Source organism: Medicago sativa, chromosome 4 (genome assembly GCF_051527215.1).
Source record: "Medicago sativa cultivar Bolivia chromosome 4, Bolivia_mono, whole genome shotgun sequence".
NCBI classification, from domain to species: Eukaryota; Viridiplantae; Streptophyta; class Magnoliopsida; order Fabales; family Fabaceae; genus Medicago; species Medicago sativa.
In genome coordinates this window covers 31,908,774-31,935,611 of record NC_140752.1, presented here as the reverse complement: position 1 = coordinate 31,935,611, position 26,838 = coordinate 31,908,774, and the positions used below count along the sequence as shown (strand labels likewise).

The 26,838-nt window shown below is 34.6% G+C and overlaps 4 protein-coding genes and 1 long non-coding RNA gene across 8 annotated transcripts; 3 read left to right on the top strand and 2 right to left on the bottom strand.

Annotated features, from left to right (window-relative positions):
• Positions 1–970: 970 nt before the first annotated feature.
• LOC146928784 (uncharacterized) lies at positions 971–1,699 on the bottom strand. The gene has a single exon (XM_085707124.1). The coding sequence runs from the start codon at positions 1,697–1,699 to the stop codon at positions 971–973; it is 729 nt and encodes a 242-aa protein (XP_085563250.1).
• Positions 1,700–2,903: 1,204 nt separating this feature from the next.
• On the top strand, positions 2,904–5,465 carry LOC146928783 (uncharacterized). Its single transcript, XM_085707123.1, has 7 exons — positions 2,904–2,950; positions 4,244–4,301; positions 4,560–4,590; positions 4,690–4,702; positions 4,803–4,986; positions 5,129–5,197; positions 5,295–5,465. The coding sequence occupies exons 1-7, from the start codon at positions 2,904–2,906 to the stop codon at positions 5,463–5,465; spliced, it is 573 nt and encodes a 190-aa protein (XP_085563249.1).
• On the top strand, positions 3,531–8,563 carry LOC146928782 (uncharacterized). Of its 2 annotated transcripts, XM_085700993.1 has the most exons (14): positions 3,531–3,968; positions 4,244–4,301; positions 4,404–4,453; positions 4,803–4,986; positions 5,129–5,197; positions 5,295–5,393; positions 5,509–5,588; positions 5,680–5,827; positions 6,191–6,275; positions 6,365–6,416; positions 6,509–6,558; positions 6,832–7,028; positions 7,348–7,593; positions 8,287–8,563. In XM_085700993.1, the coding sequence occupies exons 7-12, from the start codon at positions 5,558–5,560 to the stop codon at positions 6,886–6,888; spliced, it is 423 nt and encodes a 140-aa protein (XP_085557119.1). In that variant the 5' UTR covers positions 3,531–3,968; positions 4,244–4,301; positions 4,404–4,453; positions 4,803–4,986; positions 5,129–5,197; positions 5,295–5,393; positions 5,509–5,557; the 3' UTR covers positions 6,889–7,028; positions 7,348–7,593; positions 8,287–8,563. The 2 variants fall into 2 exon arrangements, with proteins under 2 accessions (XP_085557119.1, XP_085557120.1); XM_085700994.1 differs by lacking the exons at positions 3,531–3,968; positions 4,244–4,301; positions 4,404–4,453; ... (2 more) ...; positions 5,295–5,393; positions 5,509–5,588 and having other exon boundaries at positions 5,679–5,813.
• Positions 8,564–15,177: 6,614 nt separating this feature from the next.
• On the top strand, positions 15,178–22,755 carry LOC146928781 (uncharacterized). Of its 3 annotated transcripts, XR_015005852.1 has the most exons (5): positions 15,178–15,808; positions 16,621–17,215; positions 17,295–17,417; positions 18,401–18,631; positions 20,976–21,732. It is a non-coding gene; the product is annotated as an uncharacterized LOC146928781 (long non-coding RNA). The 3 variants fall into 3 exon arrangements; XR_015005853.1 differs by lacking the exon at positions 18,401–18,631 and having other exon boundaries at positions 15,178–15,323; positions 20,976–22,755; XR_015005851.1 differs by lacking the exon at positions 18,401–18,631.
• On the bottom strand, positions 22,454–25,848 carry LOC146928780 (PHD finger protein At1g33420-like). Its single transcript, XM_085700992.1, has 5 exons — positions 25,343–25,848; positions 24,567–24,693; positions 24,261–24,479; positions 23,549–24,172; positions 22,454–23,469 (listed from the first exon to the last, which is right to left on the bottom strand). The coding sequence occupies exons 1-5, from the start codon at positions 25,674–25,676 to the stop codon at positions 22,641–22,643; spliced, it is 2,133 nt and encodes a 710-aa protein (XP_085557118.1). The 5' UTR covers positions 25,677–25,848; the 3' UTR covers positions 22,454–22,640.
• Between the last annotated feature and the right edge of the window lie 990 nt (positions 25,849–26,838).

Below are 26,838 nucleotides of genomic sequence, written 5' to 3'. Positions count from 1 at the left end.
TAACGACATCTTATATGATATTATTTATCTTTGTATATTAGTAGAAAAATACGGTCAAAGTAAGTTAGGTCAAAATTACACATTTTCAAATAGGTCATCTATTGCGGGACGGAGGGAGTATTAATTTAAATGTTTTTTTAAGCAAATGTGAGGGGAAAGGGAAGAATTTGTTAGCAATATATGGATTGTGAGGGGGAAGGGAATAATTTGATAGCAATATATGAATTGAACTCCGAACCTCTTTCTTAATACTATTTCATCTTCTCTACCCACATCATTGGATAGGGTTAAGTGTGTTTTAGTTTAAAGGAAAATGTTAACTAGTGCCCCAGGGCACTGGTTAAGGAAACAAATATAGTAACTTTTGTACTGAAAATTGTGTAATCAATTTCTCAAAAGTAAAAAAAGTGTTACTTTTAATTCAAATTTTCTTTTTTTGGATTCCTTAACCAGTGTCCCGGGGGCACAGGTTAACATGACCCAAAAATATATATTCTTTGAGTTTAGTCCCAATAATTAGTTGTTAATTTGTAGCCCCTATAAATGGATTAAAAGCACATTCTTGCTTTATAAAAGGTGAAAACTAAAAATAGATTAAAAAATTTGGGATTAAACCTGAAAGGTTTGTAATTATACAATAAATATGTTTAGACTTTAGATATGTATTTTAGAATATGACTCGCAAATATGTGACTACTGGCTGGTCCCAGTAAACAAATGATTATGATATTTGAATCTAAGCTCTTGGTGTATGATCGAAACCTTTTTTAATATATAGAAAGAAACAATTGGGCTGTACTTTTTTTTAATGATAAATATTAATATGTTAGTTTTTTTTTTTTTAACAATCAAAAATGGGATATATATATATATATATATATAGAAACAAAACAGGAAGTCTCAATAGCACAAGGCGTGCCAATGAAACTCCTAAAAATACAAAGTGTCAATCAGCTGAACAAAACAACCATTAGCCGATGCCCAAACATTGAAAAGGGCTCGACCACCATCTATCTGTGCCAAATACAAAGGTAACCTTTTTGGCTTTCAGCCAACCTAAAGACAAATATTTTACTTTATCCAGGAGCCTGTGAATAGGAGTAATAGCATTGTTAAACACCCTATTGTTACGTTCAGTCCATAAGACCCAGACACAAAGAAGCCATAAAAGTTGAAGGTAAGACCTCCTAGCCTTACCAACACCTGATAAGTGAATAAACTGGATAAAATGATCAGACATTACATTGGAGTCCACCCCCATACAACCGATCCAATCACGAACCAAAGGCCATAAAGATGCAAAATCAGAACACGTTAGAAATAAATGCTGTGCCGTTTCGGCAACGCCGCACCCTGAAACACACAAAGAGGCTTCTGGAGAAACAACACCTCTATTAACCAGATTGGATTTAGTAGGTAATCCGTCACGCAGCAACCTCCAGGAAAAGACTGAGACCTTGAGAGGAACCTGATTATGCCATATCAAATCTGCCGCTGAGTCCACTACCGGAACACCTTGAGTAATAAGCAGCTGGTACGCACCTCGAACAGAATAACCACCTGTCGGATCAGGTAACCAAATCCACCTATCTGAAACATTATCAAACAAAGTAACATCAAGTAAAAGAGACCTACAGTCCTCTAACAACTCCTCCTCCCAAGCCCATAACCTCCTCCTCCACTGCCACGCTCCCCCCATGTGCCCCACATCAAGGGAAAACAAATGAGCTACCGTGATGGATTTGTTATCAAACAACTCAAACAGCCTGCGAAAGCGCACACACAAAGGAACCGGCCCTAACCATTTCTCAAACCAAAACAGCGTGTCAGTCCCATCCCCACCTTTCTCGACACAGACTCCTCAAACCAACCACCTACATCCCCACTTCCCCCATCCCTGATCCTTCCCACCTCCCTCCACCAAGAAGAACAACTCCGGCCCCCAACCTCCAACCTCTCTTGCTAAGATTTTATAATCATGGACCTTTCTCCTTAAAACTCTTAACTCAACCAAGTGAGTTATTACTCATTCTCCAAATGAGTTTAAACACACCTTTTTCTTCTGTATTTTTTGCTGATTGAAAATTTGCTTCCTCTTTAACTTAATATTTTTTGTAGCCGTTGTTAACTATGTTACTGGCAGGGGCGGATGCTTTCATACTCAAGGGGTGGCTTTGGCTACCCCAAAGAGAAAAAAATCATTGAATAAGTAGGTATATTTGTATACTTAGCTACTCTAATAATACATAGTTTGCTACCCCAAGTTTTATTATAGCTAAAAAAATAAGTAATTAGTAAATTATAACCCTTTATATTCCATTCTTGTTGCGTTAAGTGTATTTTATGAAGTACATTTTAGGCTTAATTGCATGTTTGGTCCCTTATGTTAAATTATTTTAGTTTTCAAGTTGGTCCCTTACGTTTTGAAAGTTTCAAGTTGGTCCCTTACGTTTTAAAAGTTTTCAAGTTGGTCCCTTACGTTTTGAAAGTTTCAAGTTGGTCCCTTATGTTTATTTTAGTTTTCAAGTTGGTCCCTTATGTTTATTTTAGTTTTCAAGTCGGTCCAAAACATAAGGGACCAACTTGAAAACTAAAATAAACATAAGGGACCAACTTGAAAACTAAAATAAACATAAGGGACCAACTTGAAAACTAAAATAAACATAAGGGACTAACTTGAAACTTTCAAAACGTAAGGGACCAACTTGAAAACTAAAATAAACGTATGGGACCAACTTGAAACTTTCAAAACATAAGGGACCAACTTGAAAACTAAAATAAACCTAAGGGACCAAACATGCAATTAAGCCTACATTTTATATAAGTAATAGTTGTTGTGATTCAATTTTTTGCTTATTGGTAAAATTTACTATTAATTTTAAAAAATATTTATTTCGCTTTATATGTGGCCACCTCAAGAAAATTTTGCTAGCTTCGCGGCTGGTTACTGGTATATATGAAATGCACCATAATTTAGCAGAGACTTTTTCGATCGGGAGATTAGACACATAAGTTTTCATCAACCATTTAGATTTTCTTTTTGTTTTATTATGTGAATAAGATTAAGTTTTCCTCCTTTAAAAAAAATAAATAAATTAAGTTTTCTTCATACACTTGATGTGATAACTCGTTGATAAAAATTAAACATTGTAATCTCAAGCTCTCGTAGATTGTTGTAAAACAATAATTAGTTACCAATTTATTAATAAAAATTTCTGCTATCCCCAAATAAAGCGTAGGCCTATGGTGACTTAGAGACTTGCACACCCCTATGGTGACTAGAGAAACATCCAAAAGCGTAGGCCTCAAACGTACACCCCCATAAACCTGTATCGACGACAGTGCAAACCAATTTTACTTTTCACTTGCAGTAGGAACAGGAACGACCATAGTGTTTGACTAAAAATCATTTTCATGAGGAGAATTTTATCTTATATCTACTACAAAATATACATTTAACATCAAGGGGGTTTCTGTTTTCACATCAGCACAAAAAATACCTGAAGGGAAAGATACATATTGTGGTTTTTTACATCAGTTGACATAAGTAAATGAGGGGAATTACTAATAGCACATAACATTTACATCAGTTGATAATTGAAATGATGGGAGAAAAACGCGGTGGCATATTCGCAATTTAGGTGAAAACTTTGGCTAATATTTTTCACATCAGTGGTGAAAACTGCCTGAGGGAAAAACACCTTTTCACTTTACCTTATCCCTTTCCTCAATCGTAGAACGTAAAAGGCATCCACACTTCTTCACTCACCGTCCAAGCTCTCTCACTCTCAAACGGAAGCTCTCACCGTCCAAACTCTCTCTCTCTCAATCGGAAGCTCTCTCTCCGCCGTACCACCACCATCTTCTTCTCTGCCACTTACGTCATTGAAGAACCTGTTATAGTCGTTTCAGATCCATCCCTGATCGAATTCAAGCTCTTCAATCGCTGGAGTTTTGATTACGTTCAGGTCCATTTTTTCAAATTTCTTCAATTTCATCTCAGATTTCGTTTTTAATTAGTTTTATGTTTAGGTTTCAACAATCTATTAGTTTAATAACTCTGTTTGAAATGTTGTAAAATTTTTGTTTAATTACGCTGAAGTTCGATTTAATTCTGATTTTTTTTCCTTACGTTTTTTTTTCAGCTACGGTGAAGTTCGAGTCAGTAATAAATGTTTACATTATGAATTTGTTCCGTTGAAGTTCGATTTGATTCTGATGATTTTTGTTTTGCGATTTTTAGGTCTGAATTCAAAGAGAGGTTTGAGAAAGAGAATCCAAGCAACAGATCCGTTGTTGTGGTGAGTTTTGTGAAGCATATAGTTTTACAGTTGGATTTGATTGTTGGGAAATTTTGAATGTTACTGAGTTTTTTAACGTGATTTAGGGTAAATTTGAATTAGGTTGGGAAAGCTGGAGGAAAGGAATGGAATGGATATAAAGGTTGAATTAGGTTAGGATGCTTTGAGAATTTCACCTCTGTTTGACTGAAGAAAATTAATATAAATCTTGATTCGTGTTTTGATTTTAAATGATTTTGTGATTTATGTGTATTTTAGGATAAGGCTCCATTCATTGCTAACTGTACAAGTAACTTTCTAGCTCAAGAGCAATGAGGAGTATATTTGATTACTAGTGCTTTGATATTAGAGCTTTAGTGCTTTTATATTGTATATTTGTATAATTTAGATTGGAAAACGAGGTTATGATCATCTATATGAAGCATGAATTTTCTAGATCATCTTGAAGTGAATTATTGAAAACTTAAAATACATTTTTGTTATCTGGTGTTTGTGATTCAGGAACTTGCTTCATGGTCCCTGGAAAGAAGCCAGTGCTGCTATTGTGACCTTGCAAATCGATGATAACAATGTTAATGACTGGGCTATTGCAATTGCTTTGGCATATCTTTATGGGAACCACCCTAAACTTAATGATAATAATGCATTTCGTGTCCTTGTTACCGCATCCTTTCTTGATCTTCAGGTATGTTGTTGTTTACATTAATGGCTTGAAACAAAATATTCAAATCATTTCCGTAAAGGCATGATCATTAATACCGTTTAATCTTTTTCATGATATTCAGATTTATAATGTTTTTATTTGGTGTATCATTACATCTATGTAGGATTTATGTGCTATATGTACAGATTTCATTATATCTGAGCTGTGGACTTCAAATTTCTTGGCTTATCAGGTTCAAAAATCCGGATGCTTGTATAGCCTCATTGGTGAAATTTAACCAATACTGTATACAGTTTTTGGTCAGTTATTGGTTGTGTGTGACTGTGTAGGTGTTTGCGGAGAACCAAGATTATGGCATTCATGGGGAGCGTGTTATAACTGCTTGTTGGGGCTACCTCTGTCAAAGTGGCGGCATGGAGTTGAGAGAGGTAACAAGGAAAACCAAGTGCATGCTTCGCTTCATTTGGTGGTTTTGGTTCTTGATTATGTGTTTCTTATGAATACAAAGATTATGTTTGATTTGGCAACATTTACTTGTTGCAGGTGCTTCCTAAACTTTCATCTCATACATTACATGCATTACTGACCTCTAATGATCTGTGGATACCCTGTGAAGAGAAGCGGTAAGTGTATCATAGGCCTTTATTTGGGTTTTGTGGTTAGCAGATTGAGTTTTGCAAACTGCATAACACTTTTCTAATGCTTCATGAAAAGGTTTGAATTGGCTTTCCACACATTCCTGGCAAAAAGTGCTCACTGCAAGGTTGAACATCCTGCACATGGAATTCCTGGCAAAAAGTGCTCATTGCTATTTCCTGAATGCATGGAACCCCTGCCTTACAATTCAAGTGGGATTCGTCTTGTAATTTCTGTTATCATGTCTTGTATTTCTGTCTCAATTGTTTAACTTATATATTTTTTTTTTCTTGCTTTTACTATTTCTGTCTCATTTCTTGCTTTTACTAAAGGCAAATACTAACATGTGTCCTAAGGGCACATGTCAAGGAATCAAAAAATAGACATATTTGTCATGGAAGTGGTGTATTCAGTTCATTAAAAGTTAATAAATTGTTCTTTTCAACACTATATCCCTTTATTTGGTTCTGTAACATGTTCCCTTAAGGAACTTGTTAGCAAGCCCCTTCTTTATAAGGCTCCTAAATTTGTGAGTACTAAGCTTCATTAGTTTATTTAAATGTTCTGAAAATTTCTGTTGATTTTGCAGTGTAAGTTTTGAGGAAGTGCACAGGCTTGGTGATGGCCAGGTCAAGCATTCTCCAGAAGTTTTCTATGCTTGTTCTTCGTGGAAGGTAACATGTACATCAGTTACTCGTTATATTCATCTAAGACGATCTTGAGTGTCTTGGTTTGAAAACATTTTATTTGTTTGAATCTTCAGGTCAGTATTCAGGCTTTTAATGATGAAGACCCCCAGGGACGCCGCACCCTTGGTAATGTTTTATTACATCAAAATTATCATCTTCGGGATGTGAACAAATATCAGCAGTAGTAATAATAGTAAATAGTTTGAATGATAATGCAGGATTGTTTCTTCACCGTCGGAAGGCAGAGATAACTGATATGCACAAGAAGGTTAGCGGGACTGCTTTTCATATATTTCAATTATTTGGGCCTAAGTTGGGTATTATATTTATGCTTTGAAATTTGAAAAGTTTATTTTAGTACCAGTAAAATAGTAACGACCTTACTACCACGCAAGCGACCTTTTTTTTTTTATCCCTTTTATAAATTTATTACATGGCCTGACATATATACTTGCAAGCTGATTGCTAACAACTTTCATTGTAAATTTTAAATTAGATGTTAGACTTTACATCATGGTATATCTTTGAAATTTGTTATCAGGTACATATGTATGTTGACTCACGTGAAAAGGTGACTGCACGGTATCGGAAGCTTTAAACAAACGGGCACTCTTCTACCTAAAGCTCCTAAAGGATGGGGTTGGCGAACTGCTCTGCTATTTGATGAGCTTGCTGATCTTCTACAAAATGGGGCCCCAAAGGGTTATTGCTGTAGTGCAGCTTGTTTGAATTAAACAGGTAAAATATCAAGTTGATTGCATACCGTAGCTGAAAATAAAAATGTTATCCACACACCTACTACTATATTGTTTATTATTGATTGTATTTTATGTACGGCCATCAAAACATGAGACCTACTCCTGACAATAACTGGATCAGACAAACAAAATAAAAAAGAATTATGTTTGCATCATTCTCTCCCGTAACATAGAGCCTCTTAATTGGAAGTTTTTATCAACTTCCTATTGGATAGGAGCACCATCTTATTGAAATTTATTTTTAATTCTAAACGTGATTTTTACATTGAAATTTATTGTTGAACTCACAATCTATCTAGACTAGCAGGCTGCAAACCTGCCCCGCAATCCTGTGTTGCAGCAACAACAATCTAGCGGAGGTGCAGACGCATTTCAGCCTCCAGATATAGCAGAAGCGCTGACCAGTACTGCTGCTACAGCAGCCAGGCAGGCCGAGAATGTGCCCAGCAACTCAGTACAGCAGCAGCACATGACAGGCTGCTGCCCAAGGAACTCTCGACAACTGAATTTAGGCCGTGTGCAGCCAATTTCTGCTGATATAGCAGGTGGGCAGATTGTAGACTTTAGAAGTTGTTTCTATTTTTTCCTCCTATATGTACTTATTTTTCCTAAATAACATGAGATTGTGCATGTTTTTACTTCACAAATATCACTTATTTTGATTTTGATTGTTTCTATTACCATATATATTTCAGGAATCACAATTTGTCTTACTATGCATATCAAGCTACTTCTTTTTGCATAGCTAGATTTACACTAGACATAGTCATGTAGATTAAATCATTTTCTCATTTTGAAGACATTTTTTTTTCTTTCTATTCTTCAATCTTTATTGTGTGCTATTGATATACTCTATCTGACAAGTTTACCACTCAATATTTGATATTCACAATATATTGTGCATATTGGTTTGCTAGCACGAGAAGTTTCTTTACCCATGACATCTATAATGGGAGGCCATATGAGTTTTTATGCATTTTGTATTCAATTCTTTATAAGTTGACATATTAAAGATGACTACTATGCATCTAACTATAGATAGATAAATGTGATCTCTATTGTGATCATGACTTTGTGATCATGACTTTATAGTAGTGTTGTTAGTTTCTCCAATTTCTTCAAAAATGTGTTTCTCCAATTTCTTTTCATTATTTTGTAAACAGGGATTCTGCTGATCTGTTTATTTTTTCTGTCATTTCTTCTCTAATAAGTTTAGTTCTTTACTTGTATACTTACAGGTAAAATTGTATATATCATACACTAATCTGCAAGTTGGAAGCCCTCATAAGCAAGACAACAATAAAAGATGCAAACGTATTCGCACGGTACCAGTTGGATCTTTAGATGTTTTTTGAAGGAAAATGTTTAGTTGTTGTTAGTGACTGATATTATTATGTGTACGCACGGGTGTAGAACACTTTGTTGTATTTAACGTGTCTGATATAATGAATCATTAATTCTTGTTATTGTTTCTCATGTGATTTTGTAATGAAAGTTCAATTAGATTATATTTAACATGCTTTTAATTTACTGTGTTCATTATCGACCCGAGCGAAGCGCGGGTGCACCATCTAGTGTGGTAGCACATGGTCTCAAGCTGATTTTGTAAGCAGTATTAATAAAGCATAATATTTTTTTAATAAAAGTGTAGATTTCACATCAGTGGGATAGAAGACTGATGATAAATATAATTATTTTACTTCAGTGCCTATCGCAAAACTGATGTGAAAACCCTGATCTTAAATCTTAAAAAGAACGTATCACATCAGTGGGAAAAAAGCCTGATGTGGAAATATATTTATCACATCAGTTCATACCTGATGTGAAATGATGTGCACATTCCACATCATATCACTTTACATCGGTTGTCAACTGATGTGAAAAGTAGTTTCCAACTGATGTGAAAACTTATTTCTGTAGTAGTATCCATAAGTTATGTCGAGTCGGTACCTAATTCTGGATCAACTACCAGAAAAAGATAATAACCTTAAGAGGTACCCCACGACTTCCAAACACTAGACATGAGTTTGATCTCCCCTGTCGATTGACCCTTCCCATTATCGACTAGTCGCAAAATGGTCAACTAAGTTGATTTCACCAAGTACATATCATTTAGGTCATGTTTCCACAACCAATGATCGTGAGCAAAGAGCTGAACAATTCATACCCCCCCCAGACAAACAACCCCCTCCTCCACCTAACATTCCAAACCCAACATTCCCAACCCAATTGGACATATCCCCCACCATAGAGCCCCTCAGAAGACACTAGATGAAGTCTCTGAAAGCGAGTCTGCAAAGGAGCCTCCCTCCTAGCATGCATTGAGTAGCTTGCATCATTTTCTTTAGTGAAATAATCAGGTGAATTCGTGGAAACTTCAATTCTCAAAGTCCATTTGCTTTCATGCATGTTTCTCCTATATTGACTAAATTAAAATTCATTGATTGCTGACAGCTTTGAGGCCATGCATGTTGACTAAAAGCCATATTATATATACATGTATTCAAGGCATTCATACAATGTTCTGAATTATGGTATCAATGCCTTAATTTTGAAGTCATCTTTGGACATGTTTAATTGGCGATTATATCATAAGTAATCCCTATGCTCAAGTTCTGAAATATTTAATTACACGTGTGAAGGGGTGATAAAACTTAGATTCAAATTATTGACTAAGCTTCTTGTCACCGCTTAATATATATGAGTATTTTATTTTATTGTATGACTTTGTTATATTAATCGCTAACACATCATCTTCATTATTTAAAACTAGCGGTATTCCATGTCGTCTATCCGTTATTATTGTTGCGCTAATACGTATAAATTATAAAAGATGGTTTTATGAAAATTTGATTAAAATTAATTTTATTTTGATAAAAATTATAGATATATATAATACATATTTGTACTTTTATATTGTAACAAACTAAACTTATCTTTTTCAATGATACTAACAGGATAAATGTAATATCTTTCAAAAATATAATATATAATATAAACTCTTATCTTTTTGAATGACATCAATAAATAGCGCTCTTATGGTCAAATTTGCTTAAGAATATAATTAGAAGGGAAAAAAGTCAATCCAAAACGAGCTATTTTTTTTATCTATAGTTTAGATATTACTGAGTGATATTTGATTAAATGCATCTGTAAAATTTATTTATAACAATGCAGTATTTCAATTAAAATGTTTAACATTTTGAGTATATCCTACCTCCCTTGCTTATACTACAAAGCCCACAAAGTATCAATCTTTTCTAAGTCCATTGTCACTCGTCATTTTTGCTTCGTCAAGTATGATGAGTTCCAGTTAAAGATCCTGACTTAGACAAAGTCTGTTTTGTCTTCTCATATCTGTGAGGTTGGAAGTGTTTAATGTCTCTTCAGACACTCCTTTATAAATTTTAAGGTGGTATGATGATTACTCTCTATGACAGAATGTTATAGAAAATCCTACGTCAATTAAAATATATTTTAACTACTTGATTGATTTACAATATGATCTAATTATTCTCCTTAAAAAGAATGTACAATAATATTTCTAGTCCATATTCTTGGCTTTTTCTGATTATTTTCTTTTCGATTAGGTCATAGTCTTTTTCTTTTTTAGGGTGGTATTTTGGACATTAATACTTATAACACCCCATATATTATGTAGGACACAATAAAGGATGTTATGTTTGATACAGTATATAAATCAAATAATCTTAAACTATCATATGATTGTTACAATAATACTACTATGAGAAATTTCATACAAAATAAAATTACAAGTATAAATAAGAATCTAAACTATTGAGTTGTTCGCGCCAAAGCTTCTTTCTCTGTTTGAAAAATAAACAATAAGCGTAACCACTTGTTGATGGAAGCTAAAATTAGTTGAGATCGGCTAAGTTTTCTCAACCGTGATTCCCTTTACTTCAAGTGATTGACGCTTAGCGAGGAACTTAGTCCCTCAATTATGGGTTACTTAATTTCTCTAGTAGAGTGATAGGTATCGTTGGTTTTGAGTGTTTTGAGCTATGATGGTCGGCAAAAATGTTGATTATTACCTTACACTTATCTCCAATATTTCAAGAGCTGTTGAGTGATTGCAATGCCTACAGGATCTAATCAGTGACTATTTAGGTTTTTTTTTAAAGAAACTAAATTATCTCACCCAAATTAGCACCGGAGAGAATCGAACTTAAGGAGCTGCACACTCCAAGGTTCCAAGCCAACACCACTAGACTAACCCAAATGGGTTACTATTTAGGAATTTAGGGAATTAATTTGTTTTAATTGTTATTTAGTTATTTTGAACAAGTAATTCTTGTTATGGGTGTTTTGTGGAAGAGGAGGAACATCGGGTTTGGAAATGTACCTTGAGAAAGATGATGATGATGTATGAAGATACAACGCTAATACGGGCTATAGAGTTGTATCATGTTATGGCTTCAGGTACGGTCGTACAAAAGGGTATAAGCTCTTGGGGGCCCTTGTCTACTGCTGCTTAGGGACAAAGTTCAATGAGTTGTCCCACAATGATTGTAGTACAAGGAATAAAAAGAATATATCAAGTACCAAGAGGATAAGACAAGGATGTGTGATGGGAGAAATTACCAAAGGACACAACTTATAGTGGTTGGATTTGTATTATAAAAGGACATCCACATGTAGGTGTTAAGGGCCCAAAATTTATGTTACTTTGAATTGAGTGTGCTTTTCAGTCATTTTAGTAGTGAACTGAGTCAATAAACGGGTGTTTAGAGAAGTTGCTCATGGTTTAAAAGATATTTTCTAATCATTTGGTTGCTTACTTGTCCATTTTTATAAGGCCCTTTTCATATTTTCACTACATTAATTATTTCTGTATAAATGTGTTTTTTAATTATGTTACATCTGTTTCTACAATATTTAATAAATATAATGGTACAAATATAAACCAATTCTCTCTCCAAAGGGTAAGTTTGCAAAATAATGTTAAATGTCAAAAAATTAACAATACAACATATTTTCTTAGTTTTCTTGATTTGGTCAAAGATGTATTTAGGGGTAAAGGTTGTATGAAATTATTAACTGTTCTAGTTAATATTTTTAACTATTTATTATATCATCTAATTTATGGTTGTCATACTCACGAGTAGACTTGTACACTTGTACAAGTTTATGAATCTAGAAGGTAAAAATGAGTGGAGTCGCGCATAGAATCATTTTTGTAGTACACTCGCGAGTCTATGAGGAGTTTATGAGTCCACAAATTTTTTGAAAAAAACAACTTTTTTTTAAAGCAAATAAACCCCGAAAAAGCTCAGACTAAACAAAATTTGAAAGGAAAAAAAACCTAGAATCCTCTTATCTTCCTTCATCGATGACATTTTTTTTTCTTCCTTCATCGATGACGGTTCTCTTTTGTGTATAGAAATATTGTGGAAACTAATGTTGCTAATAATGATGTGCAAAGTGGTGATGGAAGCAATGTTGAATTAGTTGGAGGTTAAAATAATAAAAGTTAGGTTATGGTTAATAATGAATAAGGTGTTTTTATCTAGGATTGAGTTTGAGGAAGATGGTCAGGATGCTAGTGAAGATGATGGTGATGATGACAATGGTGGTGATTTTGATGATGATCAAGATTTCATTGGAGTTTTGGATGTTTAAAGCTATTATGATATATGTTTTATGATTTTTTTTTGGGTCTTGTTAACCGGTGCCCCCGGGGCACTGGTGAAGGAATCCAAAAGTAGAAAAATTGTCTTGGAAATATAAACTGTTACTTTTGACTAACTAATTATTACACCACTTTTTAATAAAATATTACCTCTTTTAGTTGCTTAACCAATGCCCCGAGGGCACTGGTTAACATTCTCCTTTTTTTTTGGTGCATATATTAGCCAATAGGAAGGAACCAGGGCCTTATCTACTTACTTTTCTAATTTGCTTGCTCTAATATGGTTATTTTTTGTTAAAATTTTGTTATAGAGTTTTGAAATTTTAATTTTTATGCTAATTAGTCTTCTATTATAAATGTCATTTATGGGTCACTTACATATTTTTTTAAAGTTAATTTTAATTTCCATAGACTCATACGAGTCTACGAGTCGACTTTACAAACATTTTTAGAGTCTATGTAGACTCGCGAGTCTGACAACATCGATTTAACCTGCAATTTGTTTATGTGCAATGAATAGTTGAGGATAATATTAATAAAGCAATAGTTACTGTTGTACTAAATTTTAAAAAGAATAAATAAATTGGATAAAAAAAATTCTATCAAAACAACTGTTAAAAATGAACGAGAATATGGGTTTGAAAAAATACTCCCTTTTCCCTTAATAAGTTTTGTTTGATCATTTCACAAAAATAACATAAAAGGAAGAAAGAGGATGATACTTTTACAACATTACCCTTAATAATATTAAGGTATTAACCAATATTATAAATGTAAAGTAAAAAAATATTGAACTGAATGTGTTGTATGTAGTTTTTTTTTTTTTTTGTCTTAGTCTAGTGGTTAGAATTCACCTTTTTCAAAATGAATAAATGGGGTGTCCGGAGTTTGAACTTAGACCCCTGCATATAACAATGCATACCCCTGCCAACTGAGCTATACTCACGAGGACGTATCAATTAGATAGTATAATTAAAAAATATACATTTTATGGAAATATAATTGATATCACATTGAAAATTAAAATATTAGATTATTGTGATATAATATTTGTATATAAATAAGTCAATTATGGTTGAACTAACCATTAAAAAAAGCAAAGACAAGATTTGATCCCTCATGAACTTCAACTAACAAATGTTGATTTTGAGGTTGACTCTAAAAGGGTTGCGGATTATTTCAACAAGGGCCGGGGAGATGCCACCGAGTTTGGGTCTATTATGGATAGTAGTAGACATTTCAGTAACACTTACATAACAAACTCTCATGTCGAGTTTATTAGGAGGCAAGCAAATGAGGTTGCTCATACTTTAGCTAGGGTAGCCTCATCTAGTACTGGCTTCCAGATCTTTGATGATATCCCAACATGTATTGCTGATTTGATTCTTAATGAAATGATATAAGTTACTTTCTCTCAAAAAAAAAAAAAGATTTGATCCCTCACAATTCTCTTGCGATTCAATTTAGCCCTTGTTATTTTTTCGGAGGATAAATTAGTCTCCGACTCATTATAACAAATGGCATAAGTTATCCCTAGTATAAAAATGTAAGAGATTAGTTTAGGTATTATTTTTTGTCGAAACTAAATTGGTGGTGAGAAAATTGAGAGGGGTCAAATTTAATTTTCACTTTAAAAAAACATAATACAAAATAACAAACCACCATTTTTGTCTAACTCCTTGTCACGTTGTATCAAAAATGCAAACACGTTCACAAGTGTCTATTGTATTAGTCATTTTGATTCTCATATTTCTTATTTTTATTTAGTCAATGCATTCATCAAATGTGCTTTCGTCTCTTAGTTTAGTTTATAAAATTACTAACAAAAGAGACATTAAAAATAGATTTGCAATTTTGATACATTTGAGAATCATAGTGACATTGTTTCACATATTCACCAAAAAATTTGTTTCCTAATTTTAAAAAGGTTAAAAAAAAATTTCTCCCTACCATTTGAACGAATTCAAGTTTATCCTCCTTACAACTGAAATAGATTTCAACCATATAGTTTACATATTTTGTTACCTTCGTTAAATGTGTTTGTACAAAATGAATGATATAAGGTAAACCATAATTCACCTATATGTTAGGGGTGAAAGTACCTTCAATTTTAAAATTTGATGTCGAGAAGATCTATACGAGAAGAATTTTCAAATTACAAGACTAAAATCAAATAAAAAAAATTATATAGGTAAATCAGAATTTGTCGAAATTGCAAAAAAACACTATTTAAATTTATTTTTTTGTATTAACATCTAATTTTCTAGATGAAATGCATTTGTAATACAAAAGTTCGGTCAAAAAACAAGTAAGAAATGCATTTGTAATAATACAAAAGTTCGGTCAAAAAACAAGTAAAATTCTAATAACAACTATTTTACCCTTTTTTTTCCTTCAAAAAAAAAACTATTTTACCCTTTTTAAATTAAAAGGAGACAAAAAAGTGTGATATAAGGGGTAAGTGTACTTTAACCGTAACAAAATTCATTAGATACACTTCTAGCCAAAGAATAACCGATTTTGTATTCTACAACAACAGTTTCGTCAACATCAAGGTTTTCCTCTCAAATCTCCAAGCTTCTTCGATCGCAACGCTTCCATGAATTTCATTCAATCCAATAAGTTAAGCATTCTTCTCTTCTCTGTTTGTGAATTCTGTTATATTTTCTTCATCTTCATCAATATCATGTTCTTCTTAGAATTTGAATTTTTGAATTTGGAGAATTTTGATACATTTAACAGATCTAGGGTTTAATATATTATGCATCAATCTTCACTTGAATTGATCTGATTCATATCAATTCACTTGAATTGATCTGATTCATATCAATTCACTTGAATTTATTGGATTTGTTTAAATTTGGATCTGAATTTTGTTATAATTACTAGTTTATAGATATATTAGGATTCTTAAACATTGATGAACACTAATCACAGGTTTATTTTACTAATTCTGCAATGTTTTTTTAATAATCAATCAATGTTTTCTTGGTAATTCTGTAACCTAGCTCTGGACCGAGCTCGGCTGCAGCAGGGCAATCACACATCTACACATTCGGGATATTGGTAGTCGTTTGATCAAGATCAGACGTTCAGATTCAAGTTAGGTATTTTTTTAAAAATCTGTTGTTTTAACGATCCGATCTTAGATGGGCGATCACTGATGTGCCGAATGTGTGATTCCGATGTGAATTAGTTTCCATAGTTCTTGAGTTTGCAATCTCTATTAAGTTTTTGACATAATTCGGTTATGATTTAGTTAGCCCTAAAACCTAACATGATATCGAAGTTGACTATTGCGATTGTGATCTAGGGTTAGCAGTTTGGCATCTAATAAGCTAATATTATAGATTTCGGAATCAAAATCAATTATACTAGCATCTTAAAAGATTAGCAGTTGATGATAGATCGCTGATCTTGTTATGTTGAATTTGGTCCAAAAACCTAAAGATTTCTGCCAAATAATTTTAAGGAGTTGCGCAACAATTATATTAATACTTGATTTGTTGCTTTAGCAGGCTTTATTTTACTCGAAATATTTTGTCACTATTAATTAGCAAGTAATCTGCACAATCTTGCAGAAAACAGAACAGCTTTAATCTTATTTATTATTTTCAACAACCATTGAGAATATGGGTTTACTTAGAAAAGCTTTTTAGGATGCATGGTTTTTTATTTCTCATTTCTCTTTTAGATGATTTTGTTGAACACTATTTGCTTTTTCTTATGCTAATTGTGTTGCTTCGAATGCAAATAATATTTTCAGCTTCATTGGATTGTTTTTTACTTTACACACTCAAACCTGAAAAAGTAAAAGAAATGAATGAAATAGTTCTTTTTGACGACAGAAACTGTAACTTGTAAGTATTGATAATGACTGCCGATGCCCTATAGTTAATAATCTCTGTGTTTATTGCAGTCAATAGCTTGGAACCACTGAATGAAATTTGAATGGTTCACATTCTGAGCTCCTAGTCTAAATCTGATTACCTGAAGTTGGAATTTGAGTCATTCGATATACATCAAACAGTTCCAATTTATTGATGCCACTGTGGTTAAGATTGTGAATTAATCACGTGATAGATTGGAAGTTGGAATTTGAGTTATTCGATCTACATCATCATGTGATAGATTGTTGAGTTTGTGAGACACGTCAATCTCAAGTGATTCCAAAAATGATATTTTCAGGGTCAGGTTTGTACGACCTAATTCCTGTAACAGTCTAACCACTGTGGTTCCACCACTGTCACGTGGCCAGGCTTTTTGCTCCTCAAATCGCCCTCTGTGGTGCAGTCAAGCTGGTATGGTTCCAACTCTGTTACGTGTGCTGCCTAGCAGATCTACATGCCCATCACATTGTCTGCATAACCCTTGAAGGGTGTATGAGGCAAGAGAGCATTGAGAGAAGAAAAAGAGAAGAGGGACGAAAGAAAGATCTTGCCATGCTGAGATGGGAGAAGAGAAAAAGTCGAAAAAATTAAGTACAGTGGCGCCGCTACAAAAGGGATATTATGGTAAAATATTTTTTGGTAGAATCCTCGGTCCTTGTTACTTTCCCGACTTATCATTTTGCAACCCCTCTCTTTATTCTAGGTAGGATCTTGATCTTCATAACCTTGATTGAAATAGTGAATGAGTGAATTCTTAACTTTGTGATATTAAAGTCCATGGATACTCTATAGTGGGTGGGTGCTACTGTTGAAGAGATCAGTGGAGGTACGTTCTCTTCATATTACATAAATTTATATGCTATTCTTTATATGTTGAGTGGAGTTGTCTTGGTAAGTGGTTCAAGGGAAAAGAAGTTGGTGCAGTAAGGCCTTTCCAATCCCATTTTATTTCATTGGCTCTGGCAATACTTTGTTCTTTCTATTTTTTCTTTAAAATCAAAGGGGATGATCAATAGTGTTCTCCACTTACCCCTTATGACTCGAACCCACAACCATTGGGTGTAGGTGAAGCGTATTACCAACTAGGCTGCACTTTGTTGTCTACTTTGTTCTTTTCTGTTTTTACAATTTCAGAACACTTCAACATGAGATTTGCTTCCCCATCCCTCATGGAACCCATGTTGAACTAGATATTATGTGGCTTATGAAATATTAAAAATTGGATGCTAGCCTTTTTTTACAAGTATGGTATAACTTAATTTAATTTCTAATAGAATTTATATTGCTGTTGTAATAAATCTGTTTTTACAATTTATTATTGTTGTGGTAATAATGTCTAAGTTGATATTGGATTTTTATTTTGAACCTGATTTTTTTTTTTTTTTTGGGTGGGGGTGTTGTGAATATCTATATCCTTTTGAGGCGAAGGCTTGTGAGTAATATTTTGTTTGTTTTAATGAGTGTTATACGAAGTGGCTAAGAGGGAAAGTATTTAGAGAATTTTTTGAAACCCTCTAAATTATTTCCTCAATTCATTTTTTCAGTTCCTCCAAACTGGTGGATCTGAAAAGATATAGTTTCCCGAAAGGTAGGGAGCCATCCTCCCTTTCACCCAAAATCCTTCCTCTTCTTTCCTTCCTAAATCCCAAACGAAGGCATGGTCTTTGCTCTTTAATTTTTATTTTTAATGGCTGATTATAGTCTTTTTTCCCTCTAAAATGTGGTATGTTGGAAGATCATTCTTTTCAGAAAGCCTTTTGGTCTGTTAATTTCTAGCTAATCTTATGAAGTTGTACCAATGGAAAGCAGAGCTCATCATCGAGGGTGCATATTTAATTCACATATATTGTATTGGCAACAGCGATAGTTGATTAAAATGCTACATCCTTTTCCATGGACAAATCAATTTTAAGAAGTATGCGAAGAGCCAGATTGACCGGTATAATAAAAATAGATCATCGTCATCCCAGATGAACCGACAATTTGAGACTGGATGAAATCCATCAAAGCACATTTATGGCAAACTTGCTGAGACTGGAGGTTAGTTTGACCCATTTTTAAGAAATGTTTGTTTGATTAATTATGTGCTGGAGTTATGTGCCTTTCAAATAGTCATTTAACCTCTTAGCTAGTTTTAAGGTTTGCCGCCTGAAATATTAGAGCAACCCACCAATTCAGTCTTTTAAGTATTGAAAAATATTGCATAGCCCCTTAAGTTTTCCCGAATCAATCCCGTTTATCCCTCTATTTGTGTGTGTCGTTTTGCTTCTTCTAAGTGTCATGCTAGCATTCCCTCTCTCTACAATAGATTAGTAAGAATGAGAGGAAATTTAGGGTTTGGAGGTGATGTGAGTATAAAGGAACCAGTAGAACAAACAAACTTTGACCACTGCCAATTATGATCTGATCTGTTCCTTCGAATGGTGAAAAGTGATGAATGTTTTGTGCATTTGTGGTCACATGGTGTACAGCACTAGTTAGACTACCAGTTCACAGAGCTAGTAGTGTCAGAATTTTCAACAAGCATCTGAGGACGAGATTGAGGAGATGCCATAAGGGGAAGCATCATGGAGGGTTGAGGAAAATAATTTTGTTGATGGAGAACATGCCTTGATAAGGCATAGCTCTGGAGGGACCATAGTACTGCGAAGTAGAGTATGGCCAAGGGAGCGTACAAGAAGGTGTTTGCCGAGGCAGAGGAGGTTGTGGGAAGGTACCTTGGGTCAGGGTACAAGCTTGGGACTTCCAAGGAAATGAGTAGTTGCTATTTGGAGTTGTGTAAAGAGGTATGTATAGATGAAACAAAGTCATATTTGAAATGATTAAAGCAGATGGAAGCATCATGGCCATATTTGCAGAAAACTTCACATTAAACTGAGCAACAACCACCTCTGCCACATCACCAAGACCACCTCGTTCACCATAGCCCTCAATAAATTTCGGAAGATCTACACAGGTTATGAGCTTAAGTGTGATGCATTTCACAGTATCTAAGGATTAACAAGAAAATGATGGAGCTTATGAGCTTTAATCACAGGTTCTACCTGTAGTTTTCAGAGTCCAATTTCTCAGAAATTGATGACGAAAGCGAGGAACGCGACCAAGACGACTCTCCGGTATGTGACGGAAAAATTTGCATTGGGGTCGTTGGATCAACACAATCTTCTGATACTATATTGAAAACTATGGATCTTAGATACTATGAGTGAATAAATTTGAATTTTCTTGTATTTTGATATTATGGAAGTTACAATCAGGGGAGTATAAGTAATTGACACATGTCAGTCATTTGGTTGCAGTTAGTTACAAGGATTGTTTTCATGTGTTACATAGACTACACTAATTCCTACAAGCTTGAGTAAAACTACTCCTTTAATAGGCATGTATCTTTGTCAAAGTAAGTATGTTCTAAAACATGGTCAGGGATCATCTAGAAAGAAGAGAGGGCCCTGACTGGATTTCAAGTAGTTTAATTTCTTACTCTACTCGGCCTTCTAGATTTGCCCATCCAAGTTCTGATTTACAACGCATTCTATTGAAACCTTGCAATATTCCTTTCTCAAATATACAAGGTGAGCCTTGATGCAACTGTAAAGTTGTTATCACGTGACTGAAAGGTCACGGGTTCAAGTCCTGGAAACAGCCTCTTGTGTAAAAAACTGGATAAGGCTGCGTACAATACACCAAAATGGTGGGACCCTTTCCAGACCCTGCGTATGCGAGAGCTTTAGTGCAAGCTGTCCTTTTTATTCCTTTCCTAAATAAAAGTATATGCACTTCCTATCGTTTGGGCAAAGCACACAGGCTTCCCTCTCATTCATCTAGTACCACCTATAGTGCCCCTCTGTAATTAATATACAGGGACTTGTGGGGCAGTGCTCCCTTTACATCCACTACTGGGTTTATATAGTACATTACCTTTGTTGATGCATTCACTAGATTTAGTTGGATCTGTCATCTAAAAAGAAAATTTGATGCTCTTCATATCTATCAGCAATTCAAAACCATGGTTGAAAATCAGTTTTCTCATAAAATCAAGTATGTTCAAACTAATTGGGGGGTTGACCAGTCACTCAATTTCTAAACTAGTGTGGTATTGTAAACTATCTTATTTGTCCTCACACTCACCACCACAATGTTGTTAAACTTAGTCTTACCTTACTTGCCCAAACAGCTCTGCCTTTTGCCTATTGGGATTATGCATTTCTCACTAGTGTCTACCTCATCAATAGACTTCCCACTTCAGCTTTCAATTTTTAAAGTGCCTTACACCACACTCTTCCACAATCAGCCTTATTTTATTTTTCTCAGAATTTTTGGTTGTGCCCGTTTTCTTTTGCCAAGGCCATACAACAGTTATAATGTGTCTGTTTTCTTTTGCCAGGGCCGTACGACAGTCATAAGTTGCAATTCAGGTCATAGGATTTATTTTTCCTTGATTATTTCACCTCCCATAAAGCCTATGAGTGCTTTTCTCCAGATGCCCGCCTTCGGATCTCTAGCTGTCATGAAGTCAAAGCATATGTTGCATTGCTCCAGAACAAAACCTGGACACTGGTTCCTTTACCTCTTGACAGAGCTCCTATTTGCTGCAAATGGTTATTCCACACCAAAGAGGATTATAATGGTTCAATTAATTCGTATAAGGCTTGCCTAGTTGCAAAGGTTACCACTAAAAGTTTGGTGATGATTACACTGAGAACTTTTCTAGAGAAATCCCCATTTTGAGAATAACCAAGGACAACTCCTGAACCTCTTGGCCAACAATATTCCAGTACATTTGGAGGAAAAGGGTTGGGAGCCCATCAGGCCCTGGTGACTTGAGAAGATGCATTTGATTAAGGGTTGCCTAATGGTTTCTCACTTAATCTTCCCCTCGCAGCATCACAGGTCGTATATTAACACTGATGAGAAAGAAGTGGAGAAAACATCAGAGAAATGGTTTCTCCTCCTACATGGTTTCATCATTTCTGCTACTCTTTTTTCGATTTTAAGAGGACTGCAGTGTGTTTTTTTATCGGAGCTTATCTTCATACATGGTTTCATGATTTTGGCTACTGGTTCCTTTTTTTTTTTAAGGACCGCAACTTCTGTTTTTTTTATCAGATCCTATCTTCCTAAATGGTTTCATGATTTTGGCTACTGGTTTCTGTTTAAGACTGCAACTTCTGTTCTTTACTAGACCCTCTTTCTACATGGTTTTCTGGTTTTAGAACTGCAGTTTCTGGTTTTCTGTTTTAAGACTGCAATTTCTGTTTTTACTAGTTTCTAATTCCCACCTCTATTTCTGTTTTTTTATCGTTTCATGGTTTTAGACTAATTATTTGTTATAAGCCTATTATAGGATTGGTGACATGTAGATTTTAAACATGGCTGCTAAATCACTTAATGCAATCTGAATTATGCATATTTAACATGTATATGTACCTGTTTTAATTAGTTATTCTGCGGTGTTTCATACGACCAGATGCACTGCACTTGTGTTAGACTTCCACAAAGTGGTTGTCACCTGGTTGGTTAAAAATATGTTTGTTTGAGCAGATGCCTACCAAATAATTACCCATCTGTTTTATTTTGTATAAATTTGTGTTCTCTGACAGTTATTTTTATAAAACGTAGTCCACTTTATTTTTTTGCTTAATTTTGTATACAATTTAGTATTTTTGTAAAACTAAAACTAAAAACAGTCAGGTATTTTTTTTTTTCTTGAAGGAAAAAAAAACAGTCAGGTATTTGGCATCATGGTTTAGCAAAAGTGACAGATAAAAGTTTGATCTTGGGAAAAAGCTAAAGAAAACAATCAATTTCATCCAGATAACAGAGCTTGAGTATTTGTAATTGATTCATAAAGCAATGATATTTGAGAAAAAAAAACTTTGTCATGATGGTTTCTATATCTTTGAGCTCGTAAAAGGCAACAAAAGATACAAAGCTCTCAAAAACAGGCTTCCAACTGTCTGGAATCAAACTCTGGTACAGAATCATTGGATAAATCCAGCATAACATAAGACCCTAGTCTCTCATAAATATACATGTAATTTATATACAATCAACGTACACCAAAATTCACATTTTTTATATTACAACTAACAGGTGCAGAATATGTAGCCACCGCTTCATCTCTGCAATATGTGTTTAATTTACAAGCCTGGTTATCTCCCACACGGATTGAGTTAACACATCTCTTACATACAAACTTGGAAGGCATCCCATCAGCACTGTCAATTCCAGCACATCTGGTATGCAGCCAGACACCACAGGTATCACATGCTAACATCCTTTCTCCATCATCATCCTTAGTACCGCAAATGCAGTCAACCTTCCATTCTTCTGTTCCTCGCTCCATTCGGAATCGTGCTAAGCCATTTTTAGCTGGGCATTCTCCTTGAACTTCAACTGTACCATTGGTTGACCCCAGAAGGAATTTTAGGGTATACACACGATCTCGGGTTAAACCATATCCTAGAAGTTTCACGGCTACAAACTTCTTGTACATTGCATATACCTCTTGAAAAACACCAGTGACTTCATTCAATAGGTCAACATTAGTAGCATTCAAAGGCAGCACAATTAACTCAGGCGGTGGTGATGGGTGGTCTTCTTTAGGATGGTCAGAAAGCTTCACGTGACACCAGATCTTAAGAGCTGAAGGCAGCTCCGAGGTCATTTGCTCGATTTTGTAATCCTTCATAAATTGCTTACAGTCAAGAAGCTTTCTGGCTGAATCAGCCACTGTTTTCCTATTAATCTTTGGTCTATATTTGATCATTTTTTCAGGGTGAACAATTGAATTAAATAAGAATGTCAAATCAGAAATCACTTGCTCTTTGGAAGGATGGCTTGCAATAGAGCTTAATCCATTAGGCACATGAGCCAATCTGTCAAGGATTATATAAAACATCAGCTGGGTTGACACAGAAGCAACTATTCACATAAAAGACAGACCATTACTCTTACCTGAATTCAATAGCACTAGATGTGGGATTGCATCGAGAACAAACTACCATTCCATTTGCAACTGATTTCCCTTGCAAGTGCTTAAGACTGAAGTCAAGAAGCTCTGGGGATCCAATACGCCTACCCACTGCCCCTTTAAGAGTTTGCCTTGTCACCCATTTGGCCTCATTACAGGCACTTGATGCAAGCAATACCTTGATCAAAGCCTGCTGCACATCTTCAACATCGTTTCTCGTCCATGAACATAATAAACTACAGGGAGTGGTCTGTTCATGCAGTTTAGCAGTCTCTGCACTCCTGGGCTTACGAAAATTTAGAACCAATTCCAACAAAAAGGAGAAGAGATCTTTCATTGTGCGAAGTTCAGTTTCAGCCAAAGACTGGTAAAGAGAAATAACAGACCGTACAGGGTTATGAGGTCCTCGATCCTGGAACGATAATGAGGACAAGGGCATGTTGGACAAGTTATCTACTGCCATTTTGTATGCATCTTCGGTAAGAGCATAGCAGCCAGTCCCAAATTCATAACCCCAATTACCATACCATGAATGCCCTCTGGCAATTGCATGAAGCAAACGATAATCCAGCCCAAATTTCTTGGACAAATCCATCACAGTAACCTTCCTGTAAAAATTTATAGCACAATTAACTACGAGTAAAAACCAAAATCTGAAGCAAAATGTGAGAAGATTGACAAATTCAAATTTCAAACCTAACAGACAAAGCTGCACAAAGCCTATCCCAGAAACCCATAATATCAGATCCAGAGAGAAGCGACGAGCCACCTTCTTTTCCATTAAGAGTAAGCAAGTGACCATAACCATTAGCATGTACAACACCATGCAGAAGATGTGTGTTGTTCTCCTCAAGTTGATGATACAACCATTCCTCAAGATCATCAGCAGAAATGTCAAAATTACATGAGTTACACCTGCAAAAATATCAAACCACACTTTCAATCCTACAATATCAATAAAAAACAGTGTCAAGGTTGGGACCAAAAAAATGAAATTGCTACCTTGCTTCAGATAATTGGAGAGGAGTTCCACATTTAGTGCAAGGTCTTTGATATGCTGCATTGGCATCAGTTGTAGACCTTATTATGAAGTGATATCGCTTTCGACACACAGGATGAGCACTCCATCCTTTGTTTTTTTCAATCAACAAACAGTCAAAGTATCAGAACTCAACTTTATCCATAATTCCATATCCACCAACCAACCACATCACATGATCCCACACCAACATCAACATCATTATCATAATACTAATAATAAAGTTCATAAATAATAAAAAAAAATATCTCTACACTTTATAATAATTATAATAATCATGATAATATTAATACATCTTCAAAGTTAACCACTATGGTTTGGTCTGACTTTTTTCTTGACAAAATTACAATTAACAATTCAGCTTTTTAAATATAAATTTACGCCTAAATTACAGCAAATTTGAAAACTGACAATCTATGAGTTCAACATTTTTTTTTTCAAATTTAAATTGAAAAAACAACATATAACATAATTATAACAACAACAATAACTCTAAGTTCAGCATTTTTTTTCAAATTTAAATTGAAAAATATAACATAATTATAACAACAATAACAAATGTACCTACGTAGTTTGAAAAAAAAAAAACTGTAATATAGGAAAAAAAGCATATACAGTAGAGCCAGGTGAGTACATCAAAATAAAATTAAAAAATTAGAAAATTAAAATCCTCCCCCCAAAAAAAATAGAAAAAAAAAAATCCTAAGAACCGAGAATCTGACTCAACGATTCAACTCACCAACAACACGACATTGATCACAATAAATCGTCCTCGACCTCGTAACATCCTCTTCAACAATGTCAAGAGTAACCAAACCAGACGAAACATCACCTCCATCACCAACTTCTCCAACACGAAACAAGATCTGCCACGTCATCAGAGAAGGAAAAAGCTCAGGAGGAAAAGCAGACCTTGCATGATCAGACAGAAACCGGTAAACACCGTTCCGGAACGGCACGGCGGCAGAAGCGGCGGCAGAAATATCTCCGGTGGTTGGGAATGAGAGAAAATCGTAAAGATCGGCTGTGACTCTTCTTTTGACTCGCTTGGTGGGTCTTTCGTTCATAACCATGGTATGAGAGAGAGGGAAGAAGAAGAGAAGAATGAAAGAATGAGAGATCTAAGGGTTGTGAGTGAGAGTAGAAAAAGGGGTTTGAGGAAGATGAAACGGTTCAAGTGGCGGCGGAAGGTGGAGAGTAAGAAAGGGGGTAGTGGTGTGTGTGAATGCTAGGGTTTGTTTGTTTTTTATTTTGTTTTTTATTGTTATTGTTATATATCCGGTTATGAGGGGTGTGATGTGTCATACAACCCTTTTCTTTGTGCCTATTCCCTTGCACTTTCTCTCTGTCTCAACAAACCGCCTTTGAATTTCTTCAATTTTTTTTTTTTTTTACTATAATGATAATTTAAGGAAAAACAATTATAAGTTTGTAGCTTTTAAACTTTTTCGCGTTAAGAGAGTCTTTAACATGTTTATTTTATGAGAAATGATATTTGTACAATCATTTTCTAACAATCTTTTGACAACTTTCTCTCTCATATTCACATTATATTTTTATTCTCTCTCTTTCTTTTTCTTTCTCTATTGTTCTTGACCAATCATAGGAGAGAAAAACAAAGTTGTCATGAAAGTTGTAAGAAAAAAATGTACAAATATCACTACTCTTATTTTATATTTATTTCTAAGATAAAAAATTTATTTGTAGATTCTTTAATCAATGTTTTGGGAATACTGTTTAACAAAAACTTAATAGGACAAACTTAGTCTATCAAAATAGGTTGGTTAACAAAAACTTAATAGGACAAACTTAGTCTATCTAAATAGGTTGTATATAGTGATAAACAAGAATTATTATAGTGAAATACGTGTTAATGTCAAATTAACCTATTTTTTTTTTAAATGCATAGAAATTTTAATAATTGAGAAGGTCCCGTAAGACTTCAGAAATAATACAAGGGGGTGTTTCTTCCAACCAGATCATATTGGGCTCCCTAATAGCTTGTTGGGCTAGTTTATGGGTTGCCTCATTTCCCTTCCTACCCACATGTCTGAAAGCCACATGTCTAAATTTCATTGCCCTACACTTGATTCCCCTTATCACATTTCCCACATAAGTATTGGGTATATCATCCCTCCCGTTTAGAATTCTGATGTTTTTTTCATAGTCAGATTCGAAGATTACTTCCATGAATCCACAATCCGCCACAAATTCTGCTGCCAGGTATAGACCATA

Bases quoted from the DNA above. Each gene is read 5' to 3' on its own strand.
- LOC146928784 (XM_085707124.1), bottom strand. From the start codon at position 1,699: ATGGGGGGAGCGTGGCAGTGGAGGAGGAGGTTATGGGCTTGGGAGGAG.
- LOC146928783 (XM_085707123.1), top strand. From the start codon at position 2,904: ATGTGGCCACCTCAAGAAAATTTTGCTAGCTTCGCGGCTGGTTACTG. The intron at 4,987-5,128 runs GTATGTTGTTGT...ACATCTATGTAG, and splicing joins CATCCTTTCTTGATCTTCAG to GATTTATGTGCTATATGTAC. The intron at 5,198-5,294 runs GTTCAAAAATCC...GTGACTGTGTAG, and splicing joins CAAATTTCTTGGCTTATCAG to GTGTTTGCGGAGAACCAAGA.
- LOC146928782 (XM_085700993.1), top strand. From the start codon at position 5,558: ATGATCTGTGGATACCCTGTGAAGAGAAGCG. The intron at 6,276-6,364 runs GTAACATGTACA...TTGAATCTTCAG, and splicing joins ATGCTTGTTCTTCGTGGAAG to GTCAGTATTCAGGCTTTTAA. The intron at 6,559-6,831 runs GTTAGCGGGACT...ATTTGTTATCAG, and splicing joins TAACTGATATGCACAAGAAG to GTACATATGTATGTTGACTC.
- LOC146928780 (XM_085700992.1), bottom strand. From the start codon at position 25,676: ATGGTTATGAACGAAAGACCCACCAAGCGAGTCAAAAGAAGAGTCACA. The intron at 24,694-25,342 runs GTGAGTTGAATC...AAAAAAACAAAG, and splicing joins TGATCAATGTCGTGTTGTTG to GATGGAGTGCTCATCCTGTG. The intron at 23,470-23,548 runs GTAAGAGTAATG...AATCCTTGACAG, and splicing joins TCTAGTGCTATTGAATTCAG to ATTGGCTCATGTGCCTAATG.